This window comes from Spermophilus citellus (genome assembly GCF_964194105.1).
Source record: "Spermophilus citellus genome assembly, chromosome: 15".
Lineage (NCBI taxonomy): Eukaryota > Metazoa > Chordata > Mammalia > Rodentia > Sciuridae > Spermophilus > Spermophilus citellus.
Genome location: NC_138195.1, coordinates 33,002,704 through 33,021,990, shown reverse-complemented (window position 1 = coordinate 33,021,990; position 19,287 = coordinate 33,002,704). Strand labels below are relative to the sequence as shown.

The 19,287-nt window shown below is 37.7% G+C and overlaps 1 protein-coding gene across 2 annotated transcripts in view; it reads left to right on the top strand.

Annotated features, from left to right (window-relative positions):
- The first annotated feature begins 858 nt into the window (after positions 1 to 858).
- IPMK (inositol polyphosphate multikinase) overlaps positions 859 to 19,287 on the top strand; it is a 59,151-nt gene continuing 40,722 nt past the window's right edge. For both annotated transcript variants that reach the window (XM_081266901.1, XM_081266900.1), the window contains exon 1: positions 859 to 1,392. In XM_081266901.1, the coding sequence (XP_081123027.1) occupies positions 1,203 to 1,392 (190 nt within the window). In that variant the 5' untranslated portion in view covers positions 859 to 1,202. The remainder of the gene's footprint in view (positions 1,393 to 19,287) is intronic.

Here is a 19,287-nt window from a genome sequence, read left to right as displayed (position 1 = left end):
CCTAAAATTTTCTTGCTTAGTTCTTGCTTAATTTTTACATGTAAGGTCGGGTCCAGTTTTCATATAATATGCCAGCGGCGAACACAGGCATCGATGATACAATCCCTTTCCAGAACCTCCCTTAGGTCCCGGTGTGCATCCACCTCTTCCTTCTGCCTTTGACCTAATTATCCACTCAGGACCTTGGGGCGGGTGCTACCTAGAGGTCAAGTATGAAGGAAGGAGGGAAAGGGGAGAGAGATACTTGCTTATTTCTACGAAAAAAACCGTGTTCACTTAAAAAAATTATTATTCTTTCCCAACAGCCTGAAATTTGTTCCAAATTTCTTTTGAAAGAGCAGTTTAGAGGCAGCAACTGGGGATTGGGGCTAAACTTGAAAGAGTACTTTGAAGATGCGTCTTCTATCGAGCTACCTGCTTTTACTTGTTCTTACGTAGGGTAGGGGTTGCAGGGAGTTGATTTGCACAGAATGGGTGGCCTCCCATTTCTGCCTCCGAACTCTCCCAGCACCTGACAGCTCCTCTCACCTGGAAGCCCCAGGGGTCTACAAGCCCGCCCCCGGGAAGCTCTGGGGCGCGCGTTAAATGAACAAAGGCAAAACTCCTTCTGTGGTGTCGTAACGCCAATCCTGGGGTAGAGACGAGAAGGACCCCTGAAGTCCTCCAGATCGCAGTCATGCCCACCGGCGCCGAGCGTCAGCCCCGCAGCTGGGGTCTGGCCGGGCAGCCTCTGGGCATGCTCAGTGAGGCGCCTGCCGCGGGTCGCGCAGTCGGAAGCTCTCAGCGGCCGCAGCAGTGCGGGCGGCGCTGACGCGCGCGCGGCTGAGGAAGGGACTGGAGGACGGCGGGAGGGGGCGGGGCGCGGGAGGTGGGGCCGCCGTCGCCGTCAGGGCCCCAGGGAGCGCGGGGCTCCGCTGCCGCCGCTGCTCCGCTCGGTTCCGTCTCCTGGGCAGCGGCGGGACAGGCGGCCGCGGCGGCGGAGGGACGGGAGCTGGGAGCCGCGGTCCGCAGAGTTGGGCAGGGGAGCACCCGCGCCTCCGCGGCGTCATGGGCCCCCTTCCCGGGCCTCAGCGGGCACCAGCCGCGGGAACCCCCAGGCCTCCTCGCAGCCGAGCCTGAGCGACCCCCGGGTTCTCAGGCACTCGCTCCCTACTCCCTATTTTTTCCTCCTTTCGCCACCGTTACCGCTTGTGCACTCGGTTATGGCAACAGAGCCGCCATCCCCCCTCCGGCTCGAGGCGCCCGGCGCCCCAGAGATGCGGACCCCACCGGTGACCGATGCCGCCCCCGAAGGCGCCCCGCAACCAGCGGGCGGCAGGCTGCGTTTCCTCAACGGCTGCGTGCCCCTGTCGCATCAGGTGGCTGGGCACATGTACGGAAAGGACAAAGTGGGTAAGTGAGGGTGGCGCGGGGCTTCCAGCTACCCTTGTGTCTCCACGAGCTCCCTGGCCAACCGAGGCAGCCTGGCGCTCACCACGGTGCTGGGACCACCCCCCACTCCGCACCCAGGGCTGCACGCCGCACCCCTGGCCTCTTCCGCCCTCCCCGGGAGCCTCGCTACCGGTGCAGAAAGGGGCTCGGAAAGTAGGGCTATTTCTAGGGTGTGAGGCTCAAGCTTACTGGAGGGGCGACGGGGAAAGGCGTGTCTGGTCTCCCCAGGGAAGGGTGGGTGTTCGTTGGAGATGGTGTTGTTAGTAAAAATAAGGAACTTCATTTTTACTGGACGGGGAAGTGAATTCTCCCTCGAGCGCAAGATCTGTTTATTATAGGCGAGTAGCTATTGCAAAAGAAAAGGAATGAAATGCAGATGATGCTAATCTAGTGCTTCTCAGTTGGGTGCAGCTGCATAGCTGGAGGGGGAAAAAAACAAAAAAACTGGGCCTCCTCTCATACCCCCGGGAAGCTTGCTTGGCTTAACCAGGATCTCTGCCTCCTTGTCCCTTGACGGGGTGTCTGTGTGTATGTACGTGTCTGTCTGTCTCCTGGATTTCTCTGGGAGGCGTGGTTCCAGTAGTGCAGAAACTCGGATTCAGGGTAGGAAATACACCCTGCTAGAATGATACACAGATAAAACATTCATAAAACTAGCATGGCCTCTGTAATACATTTTGTAAGTTCACAACTTTTAAAGGATAATATGAAGCTTATCTCAATTTAGGAACTGTAATTCACCTAGTTTACTCACAGTGGTTCCTAGAGCCATGATTACGTGAAGAATCTGATAGATGAGTACGTGAGTATTGCAGATCTTTGACCCGGAACAACCACTAGAGACTGTTTGTTTTTTGCTGGTATAATGGTATAATGGTTTAGGTGGGTAAGTAATAAGGACATTTTTAGACCACATGACTAAGGTTAAGCCTGGTTAAGTGATAAACCTAAAGTCATACAGCTACTATGTGTTACCATGTGATACCCAGGGATTTTCCTTGGAGTATTGTTTTTTTCATTGTTCTGTACTTGCAGAAAGTACACAGACTGGGACTCAATTACACTCATGAAATGTTGAAAGAATGACAGTTGACTGCTCTGTTAGTACATCAAGTTAGGAAACAGTACTTAAGGTGCTTAGCGTAGACATTTCCTCCTATGGGTCATATCTGTGTATGAGAGTTTGAGTGTACCCATGGAGTCTCTGTTAATAGAGACTTACTTACTCATTTATATTAATAAATTGTGATGATACTATTCCTAATAATATTTTAGATAGAGGGCTAAAAGATTGTTTACCTAACGGTCCTAGAGCCCAACCTACATGCAAAGGGGGAAAAAGTCAAAATCCCAACATAAATAAAAAACGATCTCTATGAAGATTGTTACTTAAGAACATAATCACTGCTTATCAAAGTATGTAATAGTGTTCTTATTAGAGTTACCTGAGATTAGTAAAAAATTAATTATGGTGACTTGAAATTACATTATAAACAGTGACTGAAAGAGTTGATTTGTCACTCAAATTTCCTAATTAAAGTAGTAGTTTACATTTTGGAGGATGTTTTTCCTCAATATTGTTTATTATTGTATTCAATTTAAAATAAACCTTTTTTCTATTAAGGTTTTTTTTGACAAGGAACTGTCTTTGTATCCCCATAATACAGTTCTTCAAAGATACGGGTGCTGACAACCTAATAAATATTGTGGAATTTAATTCTCAGGTACTTACAGAGTCATGCATCTATTGTTAGTATTTTGAAAGGACACCTATATGATGATAATCTTCCCTGTTCGTAAAATGAATAACAAGATGGTTAGTAATTCAAAGTTCATTATGTCTCTGCACTATCATGAATCACTTACAGTTTAAAGTACATTGTTAATCGGACTTTGGTCTGTCAACTGAAGTAATTCTCTGTAAACTTTGTTAAGGATATTGTGTGAATATTTGTTTTTGTATTGTTTTTAAATTTTTGTTCCTATCATTACGTGGCCAGATTTTTCCATTTTAGGTTTGATATCTTAACTATCTCCAAAAAGGAGTTGTTATTTTTGGTAGTTTAAAAATAAAAAATGTGGAACTTGATAGAACAAATGTGCTTAAACAGAAAATTATATGTTGTTGTAGCTAAGTATCAAGACTATATTCATATTTCTGATTATCAGTTATAGTTTACATTCTCCACTCAAATCTGTTTCATCAAATACACTTTAGTTTTGAGTTCCAGGAGTAAAACTTTTTTTTTTTTTTAATTGTAAAAATGGTTCATAATCTTTTAGGGAAAAAAAATTCTTTAAGTAATGCCCTTCCCCACATTCTTATTCTCCCAGGGACAATCACTGGTAACAATTTTCCATGCATCCTTAAGCCTTTGTTTCTGGGCACATACATAAACACATTAACACAATTCTAATTTTTCACACAGATATATCAGCATTTTTTTTTTTCTTTTGTAGTGCTGGGGTTGAACCCAGGCAACCTAATAAATATTGTGGAATATAGCAAGGGCTTTACCACTGAGCCACACCCCCAGTCCCAGCTGTTTTTTTTTTTTTAATCCTAATTATATCGTATAGTATAAACATATTTTTGTACTCTTTGATTTACAATGGGGTTACATCTTGATACACCTATTATAAATTGAAGAAAATTGAAAATGCATTTAATACTACTATCTGCCAAATGTCATAGCTTGGCATCATAATATACTTTTACCCTTGTGATTGTGTGCCTGTAGCTTTGGAAGCTGTAGCTTTATGCCACTAACAGCGTAAAACAATATGCAACATAATCTTAGACCTGGAAAAGATTAAAATCTGAAGTATGATTTCTCCTGAAGACCTATTTTTTTGGCACCAAAGTTGAATGATTGTTAAATTGAACCATTGTAAGTTGGGGACTGTCTGTACTTTATTCTTCCTGTGTTATATTCTGCAGAGTAGATATATCAAAATTTGCTTAACAATATATTCTTATAAAAATATATTTTAGAGTTTGGCCATTATTTGTTATAAATAATGTACTAAACATTCTTTTACATTATAGCATACCTTGTATAACTTTCCTATTTCTATAAGAAAGTTTCACAAAAGTGTAAAATTACATTAAAAACAGTGACCCAGAGAGAGTTAATTTGTCATCCAAGCCTAATTAAAGTAGTAGTTTAGATTTTGGAGGATGTTTTTCCTTAATATTGTATATTATTGCATTCCATTTGAAATAATTTTTTTTCTATTAAGGTTCTATCAATTTAATTTCCCAAAGCTCTCTAGAGTTAGCATAAAATCCTTTTCTGTTTTAAGAACAAAGATATTCTCTTCTGTAGCCACAGTATTTTATCAAATGTGGGAAATTTAATAGTGATTATATTTTATAGCCCCTTTTCTTATTTTGTCAACTGTTCCAGTAACACCAATGTCTTTTATCCCATTTGTTTTTCTCAGGGGAAGAGCTGCTTAAGGATATCAAATTGCATTTAGTTATGTCTCTTAGTCTCCTTTAATTTGTAACATAATCTCAGCTTTTCTCTTTCATAATATTGTCATTTTGAAAAATAGGCTAGTTGTTTATGAAATGTTCTTCAATTTGAGTTTCTGATTCAAGTGATGCATTTCTGGCTAGAATATTATATATGTGTACCCTTTATAAGATAGCATGTCTAGAGACCTGTATCTGTCTGACCTTTATTAGTGGTTAATTTTGATCAACTGGTCCAAGTGTCATCTGGCTTCTTCAGTATATAGTTGTTATTTTTCCTCTTGCAATTAACAAGCTATCTATGGGGAGACACTAGAAGGTCATGCAGATATCTGGAAGCCTCATTAAACTGTGCCCCTAGATTTGGCATCTATTGATTATTCTTGCATAAGTCTTTGATGGTTACAAAATCATGAGTTTTCCAATTCTAATATTCCCTGTAAAAATTTTCATTATGAGAAAGAGCCCTCCTTTTACTTCTGTCCATGCATGTCTACATTTATGATTGGTTTGGAGTCATGGATTTCTGTTTTATAATGTTTAAGAACTTTTCTTGCCTCTCAAATTGTACTGAATCTCGCCATTGAGATTGACTTTCTGTCACCAAATTACTTTAGAGATTTACTTTCCTTCCTCACCCTAGAATCAGCCATTTGTCCAAGGAGCCCTGGTTAATTGGAATAATATTTAGAAACTCTGATTTGAGTGCTATATGTGGTGTAACTACTGAGTACCTTTGCTTCCAGGTCTTTTCAGTGGATGTAATTTAAATGAATGTATAAATATTCCAGAAATCATAATTTTGTACTTCTAATTTCATTCCAATCTGAGTGCTTTCTTTTCTGTTTCTGAATTTATATTTCTCTTCTTCCACATTGAGAACCCTGACTCCTGGTGTTATCATGGGTTTATGATTTTTGCTCAGTCCTATAATTTTCAGAATTTCTACTCCCATACTTCTGTAGAAAACAATCATAAAAGGAAGAATTCAGCATGAGATTTTCTTATACTAAGGGTATGTGGTTGGCAACTGTTGAAAATTTTTTTAGGTTAGATTTTTGTTGTTATTTCTCCCCTCTTTACAGTAATAGCATTTATTTGAAATATTTGGTTTCATGTGTTTCTGTTTAAATTCATTTCCATTCCATTATATACAGGAATGCTTATAAACTAACATGCTTTTGAAAGTTGAAACTCCTCCCCTTTGTTCAGAATGCCTTGTAGATAGCCAGTTTTATTGTTTTTTGATTCGATTTTACTGAATTTCTTATATAAATAAGCCCATTTATGAGAACTTTATTTCCCCTTCTTTCTGAGGCAGCAGGTAGTATGCTGTATATACTGTTTTGCACTTTGCTTTTAACAGATAATTTATCCTACCAATCAGCATAGAGCTTTTCCTTATTCTTTTTTCATTGCTCAGTTGTGTGCCACTGTGCATCTGTACCACAGTTTATTCATTTGGTTTCCTGAATTTGCTTTGGTCTTTTATTTGTTTTCATTGCTTTATTTATTTATCCTAATAATACCTCACTGTCTTGATTCAAATACTATATAGTTAAGTAGTGATAAATAGTATCTTAAGCATCTTATTTTCCATTTCAAGATTGTTTTGACTTTTTCTGGCCCTTTACATTTCCATATAGAGTCAGATCACTTTGTCACTTTCCCCAAGAAACCTGATGAGATTTTGTTTGAGTTTGCTTTAAATCTATAGATTGTTTTGGTGAGAATTAATTTCTTCACAATCTTGAAATATTGTGAACTTGTTATATTTCTCCATTTATTCAGTTCTTCTATAATTTCCTCTATAAGTTTCAGAGTAGAGTTTGCTAGATTTTCCATAAGTATTTAATACTACTATGAATTGTGTTGCCTTTTAAAATAACTTTTATTTTGAAAAAATTCCAAACTTAGAAAAATGTTTCCAGAATAGTGTGATGAACTATACAGTTCATCTAGATTTACCAGCTACCAATATTTTACTACATTTGCCTTATTACTCTTTGTAGATGATGATTTTGTAAAACTATATAATAACAAATTATAGACATCATGACCTCTTTCCTCTAAATAATTGTATAACTAAAAATAAGACTATTTCTTACCTAATCTTGATCAAATGATCAATTTCAGAATATAACATTTGGCTTTTGCCATTATTTACATAATATTTCTTACACTTGACCTTAGTTAAAGGCTGAAAAGTGACATACTAATATCCTTTATAGCAGTGCTTTTGACTGTACAGCATCAGACATTGCATTTAGTTGTCATAATTTTTTTAGTTGCCTGGCATTTAGATTAGGTCTTTATTTTTTTTTAATCTTTTTTAACCATGAAAATTTTCAAGAGTTATAGGCTATGGCATGTTATAATATCCTTAAATTATGTTTGACTGATTTTTTTTTCAGATGTGATTAGATTCAGGTTATGCATTTTTGGTGAAAACATTGTTATGTTGTGCTCTAAAAAATCATGTTAAGAGGCACAAGATGTTAATGATAGTGTTGATGTAACTTTGATCATATGATTAAGTGATGTCTGCCTAATTTTTTCCAATGTAAAATTATCATTTTTACTATAGTAATTAAGTAATTTGAGAGGAACATTTTGAGATGATTATATACCCTGTTCCTCATCAAACTTTATATCCAGTGATTAAACATCCATTGATGATATTTGACACACTCACTTATTAATATGATGGTTGCAAAACAAATAGTCAAACCTTTTCTGTTACTTTGGTTAATCAGCATTCCCCTCCTTATTTATTTATTTATTTATTTATTTATTTATTTATTTATTTATTTATTTATTTATTTATTTATTTTAAATGATATTGGTCATCAAACCCAGGGTCTTATGTGTACTAGGCTAGCACTCTACCCAGAGCTATGCCCTAACCTTTTTAATTTTATTTTGAGCAGGGTCATTTTGTGTTGCCCAAGCTGGCATAATTTTCCATCTTCCTGCCTCAGACTCCTGAATAGTTGGGATCATAGATGTGTGCCACCATGTCCAGCTTTCCTCATTATCTATTAGGATGGAATATTCATTTCAAATTTAAATGAATAGATACTATCTATTATTGTTACTGTTGATTTTAATGCTGATGTTCTCCCAGATTTGGGCACTGGTAGCTTCTTCAGGCTTGCTACTGTATGCTAATATTGCTTTTTTTCTTGTATTTTCACTTTCTGGCATAAAGGTTTTCTATGTTCATTTTGTGCTTTTCATGTTCACACCCTGAAATGAGCCATTTTTCTTCAAGGAAACTGGTTCCTATGGGGATGAATGGTGTTTAGAAATCAAGATCTGGATTCCAGGTGTGGTCACTGCTCCTTGCATGTAGTTCTGTTTATTCTTTCACCAGATTGGATAAGAAATATTTAATTTCATATTGTTGAAATTTTGAGTTCATTCTTATAATTTAGCAGAGTTTTTTGTTTTTGGTGTTTTTGTGCTAGAGATTGAATCCAGGTCCTTGCAAATTCTATTAAGTATAGCCCCATACCTATAATGTATTTATTTGTTTATGTTTTTGTGGTGCTGGTGAACCAACCTGGGCCCTCACCCATGTGCTTTACCACTGACCTATCTGCCTAGCGCCCCCCCCCCCCCCACTATAACTTAAATTCAATACTACAGGTTTTTGTTTTCTCCCATTTTCTGTTTATATCTCCTTTCTTCATTGAGAACTTTGCTCAAAACATTTGTATATTTAATTTTTGAAATATTTAAACCAACTTGCATTCCTGGAACAGAGTTCACATGTCCATGATAAATTATCCTGTATATATTGGTGGGTTTAATTTGCTTGTGTTTTGCTGAATTTTTTTTTGGCTATGTTCACTTGAGATCATGTTCTATATATTTTATTAAATCTGTTGTGGTTTTTAAAAATCATGATATATATTGGCTTTGTAAAATTGGGAACTAATTGATATTTTTTCTGTTTTCTGATGAATTTGGTAATTTTTTAATTGATATTGTTGTTTGATAAAATTTACTCATAAAGCCATTGGTCCCTGCAAGTTGTCTTAGGTTTTAAATTATGAATTCAGTATTTTTAGTAGACGTGACAATTCAGATTTCTTATTGTGTCAGTTTCAATAATTTATGTCTAAAGGAATTTGTTCATTTTATCTGAATTGTTGGTTTTACTAGTATGAAATTTCTGATTCTCTTACTGTCCTTTTAATGTTTGTAGGATATTGTGTTTTTTCACTTATTCCCCAAGAGAATATATATTTTCATGTTATTGATCTCAAAGAATCACCTTTTGATTTCACTTTTTCCCCCTCCATTGTCCATTTCTTATTTCAATGACTTTTTTGCTCACATCTTTCTATGTATTTGGAATTAATATATTATTCTTTTGCTAGCATCTTAAATTGGAACTTTTTTTTCTTATATAAGCACTTAGAACTCCACATTTCTCTTTTAAGAATTTGAATTGGATTCCACAAATTTTGATATGTTGAGTTTTCATTATTTAATTTAAAATACTTTCTAATTTCCTATTTGCTTTTTGATTCATAGATAGACATATGTTGTTTACTTTCCAATTATTTGGTAATTCCCCAAACATTGTATTGTTATGTCCATTGTGGTTAGAGAATATTCTCTGTATGAGTCTAACTTTTAGATTTTAAGACTTTTTTATGGCCTAGCTTGAGTTAGTAAATGTTCCATTTGTGCTTGAGAATGTGTATTCTGTTGGATGTAGCTTTTTTTGAAATGGAATTTGGCCATGTTGGTGTTGTGGTTTAGATATGAACCCAAAAGCTCATGAGTGAGACAATGTAAGCAAGTTCAGAAGTGAAATGATTGGGTTATGAGTCTTAATCTAATTAGTGCATTAATCCCCTGATAGGGATTAACTGGGTGGTAACTATCTGTAGGCAGGTATAGTGTGGCTGGAAGAGGTGGGTTTTTGGATTATATATTTTGTCCTTGGAGACTGCGGGGTGTAGGCAGGGGCATACTCTCTTTCCCTCCCTCCTCTCTGCCTCCTGGTGCCATGCCCTGAGCTGCTTTCCTTCACACTCTTCTGGTATGACATTCTGCCAATCCCTGGGCCCAGAGCAGTGGAGCTGACTGTCTGTGGACTGAGAACTCTGAAACCCTCAGTGCCAGATAAACTTTTCCTCCCCTAACATTGTTCTTGTCAGGTCTTTTGGTTGCAACAGTGAACAAGTTGGTCACTAAACACTGAAACAGTTGGTCAGGCTGGCCTCAAATCCTAGCCTCAAGTGATCCTGCTTCCTCACTCTTTTGAGTAGCTGGGACTCTGGGGTGCATGCCACTAAGCCCCACAGGATATAACATTCTATGTGTCAAATTGGTCAAGTTGTTTGATAGTGTTGAAGTTTTATATATCATGTGCTAATGTTTTATTGATTACTAAGAAAGTCATTGGGGTTTTATTTATGGTTTTGTTAATCCTTTCACTTCTGTCAGATTTTGCTACATGTCTTTTGAAACTGTTATTAGGTATGTATATATTTGTGTCTTCTTAATGAGCTGACCTTATTATTATAGAATGTTTTCCTATATATAAGAATCCTTTTCTTGAAGCTTATGGTGTCTGATATTGTGTAGTTTGATGTATAATAATATTGATATATCATCTTTCTTATGACCTGTACTTGCATATTACCCTTTCCTTCATTTTTACTTATAACCCACTTGTCTTTATTTAAACTGTTTAGGATTTTGTTTTTTCCATCTATTTAATATTCTGATTGTCTTAGCTCCATGTTTTTTATTTTTATTATTTTTTTATTTTTATTGGTTGTTCACAACATTACAAAGCTCTTGACATATCAAATTTCATACATTAGATTGAAGTGGGTTATGAACTCCCAATTTTACCCCAAATGCAGATTGCAGAATCACGTCGGTTACACATCCACAATTTTACATAATGTCCTATTAGTAACTGTTGTATTCTGCTACCTTTCCTATTCCCTACTATCCCCCCTCCCCTTCCCTCACATCTTCTCTCTCTACCCCATCTACTGTAATTCATTTCTCGCCTTGTTTATTTTCCCATTCTCCTCACAACCTCTTATATGTAATTTTGTATAGCAATGAGGGTCTCCCTTCATTTCCATGCAATTTCCCTTTTCTCTCTCTTTCCCTCCCATCTCATGTCTCTGTTTAAAGTTAATCTTTTCTTCCTGCTCTTCCTCCCTACTCTGTTCATAGTTGCTCTCATTATATCAAAGAAGACATTTGGTATTTCTTTTTTAGGGATTGGCTAGCTTCACTAAGCATAATCTGCTCTAGTGCCATCCATTTCCCTGCAAATTCCATGATTTTGTCATTTTTTAGTGCTGCGTAATATTCCATGGTGTATAAATGCCACATTTTTTTTATCCATTCATCTATTGAAGGGCATCTGGGTTGGTTCCACAGTCTAGCTATTGTGAATTGTGCTGCTATGAACATCAATGTGGCAGTATCCCTGTAGCATGCTCTTTTAAGGTCTTCAGGGAATAGTCCAAGAAGGGCAATAGCAGGGTCAAATGGTGGTTCCATTCCCAGCTTTCCCAGGAATCTCCAAACTGCTTTCCAAATTGGCCGCACCAATTTGCAGTCCCACCAGCAATGTACAAGTGTACCCTTTTCTCCACATCCTCGCCAGCACTTGTTGTTTGACTTCATAATGGCTGCCAATCTTACTGGAGTGAGATGGTATCTTAGGGTGGTTTTGATTTGCATTTCTCTGACTGCTAGAGATGAAGAGCATTTTTTCATGTACTTGTTGATTGATTGTATATCCTCCTCTGAGAAGTGTCTGTTCAGGTCCTTGGCCCATTTGTTGATTGGGTTATTTGTTATCTTATTGTCTAATTTTTTGAGTTCTTTGTATACTCTGGATATTAGGGCTCTATCTGAAGTGTGAGGAGTAAAAATTTGTTCCCAGGATGTAGGCTCCCTATTTACATCTCTTATTGTTTCTCTTGCTGAGAAAAAACTTTTTAGTTTAAGTAAGTCCCATTTGTTGATTCTAGTTATTAACTCTTGTGCTATGGGTGTCCTATTAAGGAATTTGGAGCCCGACCCCACAATATGTAGATCGGAGCCAACTTTTTCTTCTATCAGTCGCAGAGTCTCTGATTTGATATCAAGCTCCTTGATCCATTTTGAGTTAACTTTTGTGCATGGCGAGAGAAAGGGATTCAGTTTCATTTTGTTGCATATGGATTTCCAGTTTTCCCAACACCATTTGTTGAAGATGCTATCCTTCCTCCATTGCATGCGTTTAGCCCGTTTATCAAATATAAGATAGTTGTAACTTTGTGGATTAGTCTCTGTGTCCGCTATTCTATACCATTGGTCCACCCGCCTGTTTTGGTACCAGTACCATGCTGTTTTTGTCACTATTGCTCTGTAATATAGTTTGAAATCTGGTATTGCTTTACCTCCAGATTCACACTTCCTGCTTAGAATTGCTTTTGCTATTCTGGGTCTTTTATTTTTCCATATGAATTTCATGATTGCTTTATCTATTTCTACAAGAAATGCCGTTGGGATTTTGATTGGCATTGCATTAAACCTATAGAGAACTTTTGGTAATATCGCCATTTTGATGATGTTAGTTCTGCCTATCCATGAACAGGGTATATTTTTCCATCTTCTAAGATCTTCTTCTACTTCTCTCTTTAGGGTTCTGTAGTTTTCATTGTATAACTCTTTCACCTCTTTTGTTAGGTTGATTCCCAAGTATTTTATTTTTTTTTTGAGGATATTGTGAATGGAGTGTTTTTCCTCATTTCCGTTTCAGAAGTTTTGTCGCTGATATACAGAAATGCCTTTGATTTATGCGTGTTGATTTTATATCCTGCCACTTTGCTGAATTCATTTATTAGTTCTAGTAGTTTCTTTGTAGACCCTTTTGGGTCTTCTAGGTATAGAATCATGTCGTCCACAAATAGTGATAATTTAAGTTCTTCTTTTCCTATTTTTATGCCTTTAATTTCTTTCGTCTGTCTAATTGCTCTGTCCAGTGTTTCGAGAACTATATTGAATAGAAGTGGTGATAGAGGGCATCCCTGTCTTGTTCCAGATTTTAGAGGGAATGCCTTTAACTTTAGTCCATTCAGAATGATGCTAGCCTGAGGCTTAGCATAGATAGCTTTTACAATGTCAAGGTAAGTTCCTGTTATCCCTAGTTTTTCTAAGGTTTTGAACATAAAGGGATGCTGTACTTTGTCGAATGCTTTCTCTGCGTCTATCGAGATGATCATATGGTTCTTATCTTTAAGTCTATTGATGTGGTGAATAACATTTATTGATTTCCGTGTATTGAACCATCCTTGCATCCCAGGGATGAATCCTACTTGATCATGGTGCACAATTTTTTTGATGTGTTTTTGTATTCGATTCGCCAGAATTTTATTGAGGATTTTTGCATCTAGGTTCATTAGAGATATTGGTCTGTAGTTTTCTTTCTTTGAGGTGTCTTTGCCTGGTTTCGGAATCAGGGTGATGTTGGCTTCATAGAATGAATTTGGAAGAGCTCCCTCTTTTTCTATTTCCTGAAATAGCTTGAAAAGTATTGGTATTAATTCTTCTTTGAAGGTTTTGTAAAACTCCGCTGTATACCCATCCGGTCCTGGGCTTTTCTTGGTTGGTAGTCTTTTGATGGCTTCTTCAATTTCATCCATTGATATTGGTCTGTTCAAATTGTGTGTATCCTCCTGACTCAGTCTGGGCAAATCATATGACTTAAGAAATTTATCGATGTCTTCACTGTCTTCTATTTTATTGGAATATAGGTTTTCAAAATAATTTCTAATTGTCTTCTGTATTTCTGTAGCATCTGTTGTGATATTGCCTTTTTCATCCCGTATGTTAGTAATTTGAGTTCTCTCTCTTCTTCTCTTCGTTAGCATGGCTAAAGGTCTGTTGATCTTATTTATTTTTTCGAAGAACCAACTTTTAGTTTTGTTAATTTTTTCAATAGTTTCTTTTGTTTCAATTTCATTGATTTCTGCTCTGATTTTAATTATTTCTTGCCTTCTGCTACATTTGCTGTTGTTTTGCTCTTCCTTTTCTAGGGCTTTGAGATGAAGTGTGAGCTCATTTATTTGTTGGTTTTTTTCTTTTTTTGAGGAATGACCACCAGGCGTTGAATTTTCCTCTTAAAACTGCTTTCATTGTGTCCCATAGATTCTGATATGTTGTGTCTGTATTTTCATTTATCTCTAAGAATTTTTTGATTTCCTCCTTTATGTCTTCTGTAACCCATTGATCATTCAGTAACATATTGTTCATTTTCCATGTGATGTAGGGTTTTTCCTTCCTTCTTTTATCATTGATTTCCAGTTTCATTCCATTATGATCAGATAAAATGCATCTTATTATCTCCACCCCTTTATATTTACTGAGGGTTGCCCTATGGCATAATATATGGTCTATTTTTGAGAAGGATCCATGTGCTGCTGAGAAAAAAGTATATCCATTTGATGATGGTTGATATATTCTATATATGTCAGTTAAGTCTAGGTTATTGATTGTGATATTGAGTTCTATAGTTTCTTTATTCAACTTTTGTTTGGAGGATCTGTCCAATGGTGAGAGAGGTGTGTTGAAGTCACCCATAATTATTGTGTTGTGGTCTCTTTGATTCTTGAACTTGAGGAGAATTTGTTTTATGAATGTCGCAGCACCATTATTTGGTGCATAAATATTGATAATTGTTATGTCTTGTTGGTGAATGGTTCCTTTTAACAGTATATAATGTCCTTCTTTATCCCTTTTGATTAACTTAGTCTTGAAGTCGATTTTATTTGATATGAGGATGGCCACCCCTGCTTGCTTACGAGGACCGTGTGCATGGTATATTTTTTCCCATCCTTTCACCTTCAGCCTGTGTATGTCTTTTCCAATCAGATGTGTCTCCTGGAGGCAGCATATTGTTGGATTTGTTTTTTTAATCCATGTTACCAGCCTATGTCGCTTTATTGGAGAGTTTAAGCCATTAACATTCAGAGTTACTATTGATATATGGTTTGTACTTCCAGCCATGTTTGATTATTTATCCTTTTTTTAAAAAAATTTAGTTTGTTTCTCCATGATTGTCTTTCCCCTCGCCCTCTATCATTACCGAGGCACTTCCCACTGATGGTTTTGGTTATTGTTTTTCATTTCTTCCTCGTGTAGTGTTTTGCTCAAAATGCTTTGCAATGCTGGTTTTCTGGCTGCAAATTCTTTTAACTTTTGTTTATCATGAAAGATTTTTATTTCGTTGTCATACCTGAAGCTTAATTTTGCTGGATACAGAATTCTTGGTTGGCATCCATTGTCTTTCAGTGTTTGAAATACATTGTTCCATGACCTTCTTGCTTTCAGCGTCTGTGATTAAAAATCCGTTGTTAACCTTATTGGTTTACCCCTGAATGTAATCTGTCTCCTTTCTCTTGTAGCTTTTAATATTTTCTCTTTGTTCTGTATATTGGATATCTTCATAACAATGTGTCTTGGCGTTGGTCTACTGTGATTTTGTGTGCTCAGTGTCCTGTATGCATCTTCAATTTGTATATCTGTTTCCTTTTTTATTTCTGGAAAGTTTTCTGTAATTATTTCATTCAGCAGGTTACTCATTCCCTTGGTTTGAATCTCTGTACCTTCTTCTATCCCGATGACTCGTAAGTTTGATTTTTTTATGTTATCCCATAACCCTTGGATGTTTTTCTTGTGATTTTTTTTTTTTAATATTTATTTTTTAGTTTTTGGCGGACACAACATCTTTGTTTGTATGTGGTGCTGAGGATCGAACCCGGGCCACATGCACGCCAGGCAAGCGCGCTACCGCTTGAGCCACATCCCCAGCCCTTTTCTCGTGATTTTTTACCAGCCTTTCTGAGTTGGCTAGACTCTTTTCAAGATGATATATTTTGTCTTCATTTTCTGACGTTCTGGCTTCTACTTGCTCCACTCTGTTAGTGATACTCTCAATTGAGTTTTTAATTTGGTTTATCATTTCCTTCATTTCTAGAATTATTGTTTTATTATTTTTCATAATCTCTATCTCCTGATAAAGATGCTTAACTTCTTCTTTTATCTGTTTATGTAATTCATTCTCAATGTGTTCTTTTGCTGCTTGAATTTGCTGTCTCGTATCCTCTTTAAGGTTCCATTCCATTTGTCTAAGGTGTTCCTTGAGTTCTTTATATGACCATTTTTCTGATGACTCTAGGTCCTCCTGAATATTGAGGCTGTCCTGCATTGTTTGTACTCCTTTTCTTCCTTGCTTTTTCAAGTTGCTCATGTTACTTCTTGTTCTGTTTGACTGCTGAGTTACTGTTTACTCCTATAAATTTATTAGATGCTTGGGAGGAAAGGTATTAGAAGGGAAGGGAAGAAGTCACTAAAGAAAATGAGAGTAAGCGGGTAGAATTCAAGGAAGGGGGAATAAGAAAATTGAAAAGAAATGAAAAGACAAAAGAAGAAAAAAAATAGGAAATAAAAAAGGGAAAAAAATTTTTTAAAGAAAAATAATAATAAAAAAATTAAAATTAAAATTCGAAGAAAAAAAAATTTTAAGAAAATTGTAAAAATAGTTTAAAAAACAACAAGAAAGAAAAATGAAAATGAAAGAAAAAACCCAAATCAAAAAAAAGAGGAAAAAAAACACTAATAAATGCAGTCTCAGAGTTTGATTAACTTCTCTTCCAGTAGGTGGCGCTGTGCCCACCAGGCCAAGTTTCTCCTGTCAATACGCGAGAACCAATCACTGTGCAGCAGCTCCTCCCAGACTGGGCGAGTCTCCAATCCTGAGTGCCTAGGCCCTCGTCTTGTGTCTAGTCACTTCCCACTTTTTCTCTAGCCAGGCCCCTCTCACGGGTGCTGCTCATCACAATACTGGCTACACGCCAGGTCTGCTGCTCCCGGGAGCCCTGTTTTCATGAATGACTGGGCACACTTTCCCAGTGTGCCATTCCCTCAGACCCTAAGTTTGTAGAGCTTGGGGCTGAGAATCCTCAGCGAATTTTACTTGCCCTCCGGTAGCCACGCCCCCGGTAGCTGGTGCAAGAGACCTCAGTTGTCAGCACTGGTGGGAGCGGTAGCCGTGAGTTCCGCGCCGCAGGTCCCGCGCCACGTCTGATTCCCTTGGTCTGGCTGTCGCGCTCACCGGAGAGCTTGGGGGGGCCCTTACGGGAGAGCTGGGAGGAGCCCTTAAGGTTTCCCCGATGTGTGGAGAGGGAAGGTTAGGGAATTACATGCCTGTAGCCGCAGGTTTCAATGATGTTATCTCCTCTGCCGCAATCTGGTGACGTCAGTTCTCTGCCATGGTGGTATCTCTTGCAAATGGCGAGAGTTTATTTCCCTTTGCCGGGTGACCAATGCAACGGGTGGGTCCTTACTGTCTCTCCCAAGCCCTGTTTCAAACCTGTGGCCACTACCTATGAAGGCTCGGTTGGCATTTACCTCCGTAGGAACAGAAGGGCCGACCAGTTGTTTCAGCTGGATGGATTAATGCTGAGTCACAGCTGTTTGTCTGCGGGAAGCAGGCGAACGGGAGCTTGAATTCAGCCGATCCGGGCTCAGTGTGTGTTCTGAGAGGCCCAGACTGTTGGCCCCAGATCCATGTCAGCTCAGCATCGCCTAGTGATCCTGAGCAAACAGAATTTAGATTGTTTATGACTCCCTGTGCCCGCACAGCTGAAGAGGTCAGAGACTTGATCTCTCCACGCCCGCCGCCATGTTGGAATCTCCTTAGCTTCATGTTTTTGTTTTTCATTTGTTTTTAGAATATTTCAGCCTTTGTCTTGTCAAATATTTTTTCAGTCCCTTTCTCTCATTTTAAAAAATTTCCCTTAAGTATTTTTTTATACCTTATTTATATAATTGAGTTTAAACAGAAGATACAGTTAGCATATGCTTATTTATCATGTCATAGTTTTACTTCTGATAATAAAAGGAAGACATGTTTCTGGAAGAAAAATTTAAAAAAAAGAAAAGAAAGAAAGAAAACTTACCTAGAATGTTCCTTTCATGGATAATTTTTTTTTCCCTTAAACTGGGGATTGAACTCGGGTGCTTAACCACTGAGCCGCATCCTCATCCCTTTTTATATTTTATTTAGAGAGAATGTTTTGCTGAGTTGCTTAGGTCCTCCTTAAGTTGCTTAGGCTGGCTCTGATCTCTCAATCCTAATGCTTTCAGCCTCCTGAGCCCCTGGGATTATAGGTGTTTGCCATTGCACCTGGTGCAGATGGAAATTTTAACTTGTGTTTATTTTTACATAGTTATAATCCTCCTGAATACACAACTTTTGTTGTTGTGGTGGTGGTGGTGGTGGTGGTAAAATACCCAATGTAAAATTGACCATCTTAACTATTTGTAAGTATGAACTAAGTGTTAACTGAGTTCACATTATTGTTCAACACATCTCTGGAACTTCTTGATTTTTTTTTGTATTAAACTGCTTTTTTAAAAAAAAATTTGCATTTTTTAAGTTTGGAGGAAAATAAAACAACAACAAAAACACAGTACAACATCTAACTCTACTGCCAAACTAGATAGGGGATAGGGGCTTGAGGCCCTCGTTTCTTGCCCTAAGATGCCATGGACAGGAGAAAACCCACTAGACAATCAATCAGCAGAGGAAGCCAGGTGGGAAAGGGCCATTCAAGGCTGTAGGAGCCTTGGGGACACTATATGGAGGTCAGACTTCTCAGTGGCAACTCCTAACCTACTACTTTTAGGCGAGAAAAACTTTATAACCATTGAATAATTCCCCTGTTCCCTTTTCTCCCAGCCCTTCGTAAGCACAGTTCCATCTTCTGTTTCTAAGAGGTTGACAATTGGAAATCTTTTCATCAAGACTTTTTATGTATATAACACTCTTCATTAGTCCCACAGAAAATGTCATAACCAGAGGAGCAAAGGATTTACTTGTTCTAAGTCCTTACTTTGAGGAATGGAATTCCTTTTTCATAATTTTTAGTTATATTTTAGTACTCTTAAAGTCCCCAGATCTTTTTAACTGCTTACAAACTCATCTTATCCAAATGGATTAATATTTACCTTCCTTCTAATCTATAGTAGATCTTAACAGAATTGATTGCTGTATTTCTTAAGCTGAAACTCTCTGCTTTTGTTGAGTTAAAGACTCCCCACTTTGAATGAACTGATTATAAAAAGGTGCCCCTTCCTACACAAGACTTGGTGCCTGCTCTCAGCCCTTACTTTTCCCAGTGGCTACATATCCTTGAACTATCTATACAGCTGTGTACAGTTCATGAGAGTCAGGAAAATTTCTTAAGTTGCTTTCTTAAAATAGATGAGAGACTTCTAAAACATTACCAAGTAGGAAATCCATATGTGGCCACTGTTGGCATTTTTATTTTGTG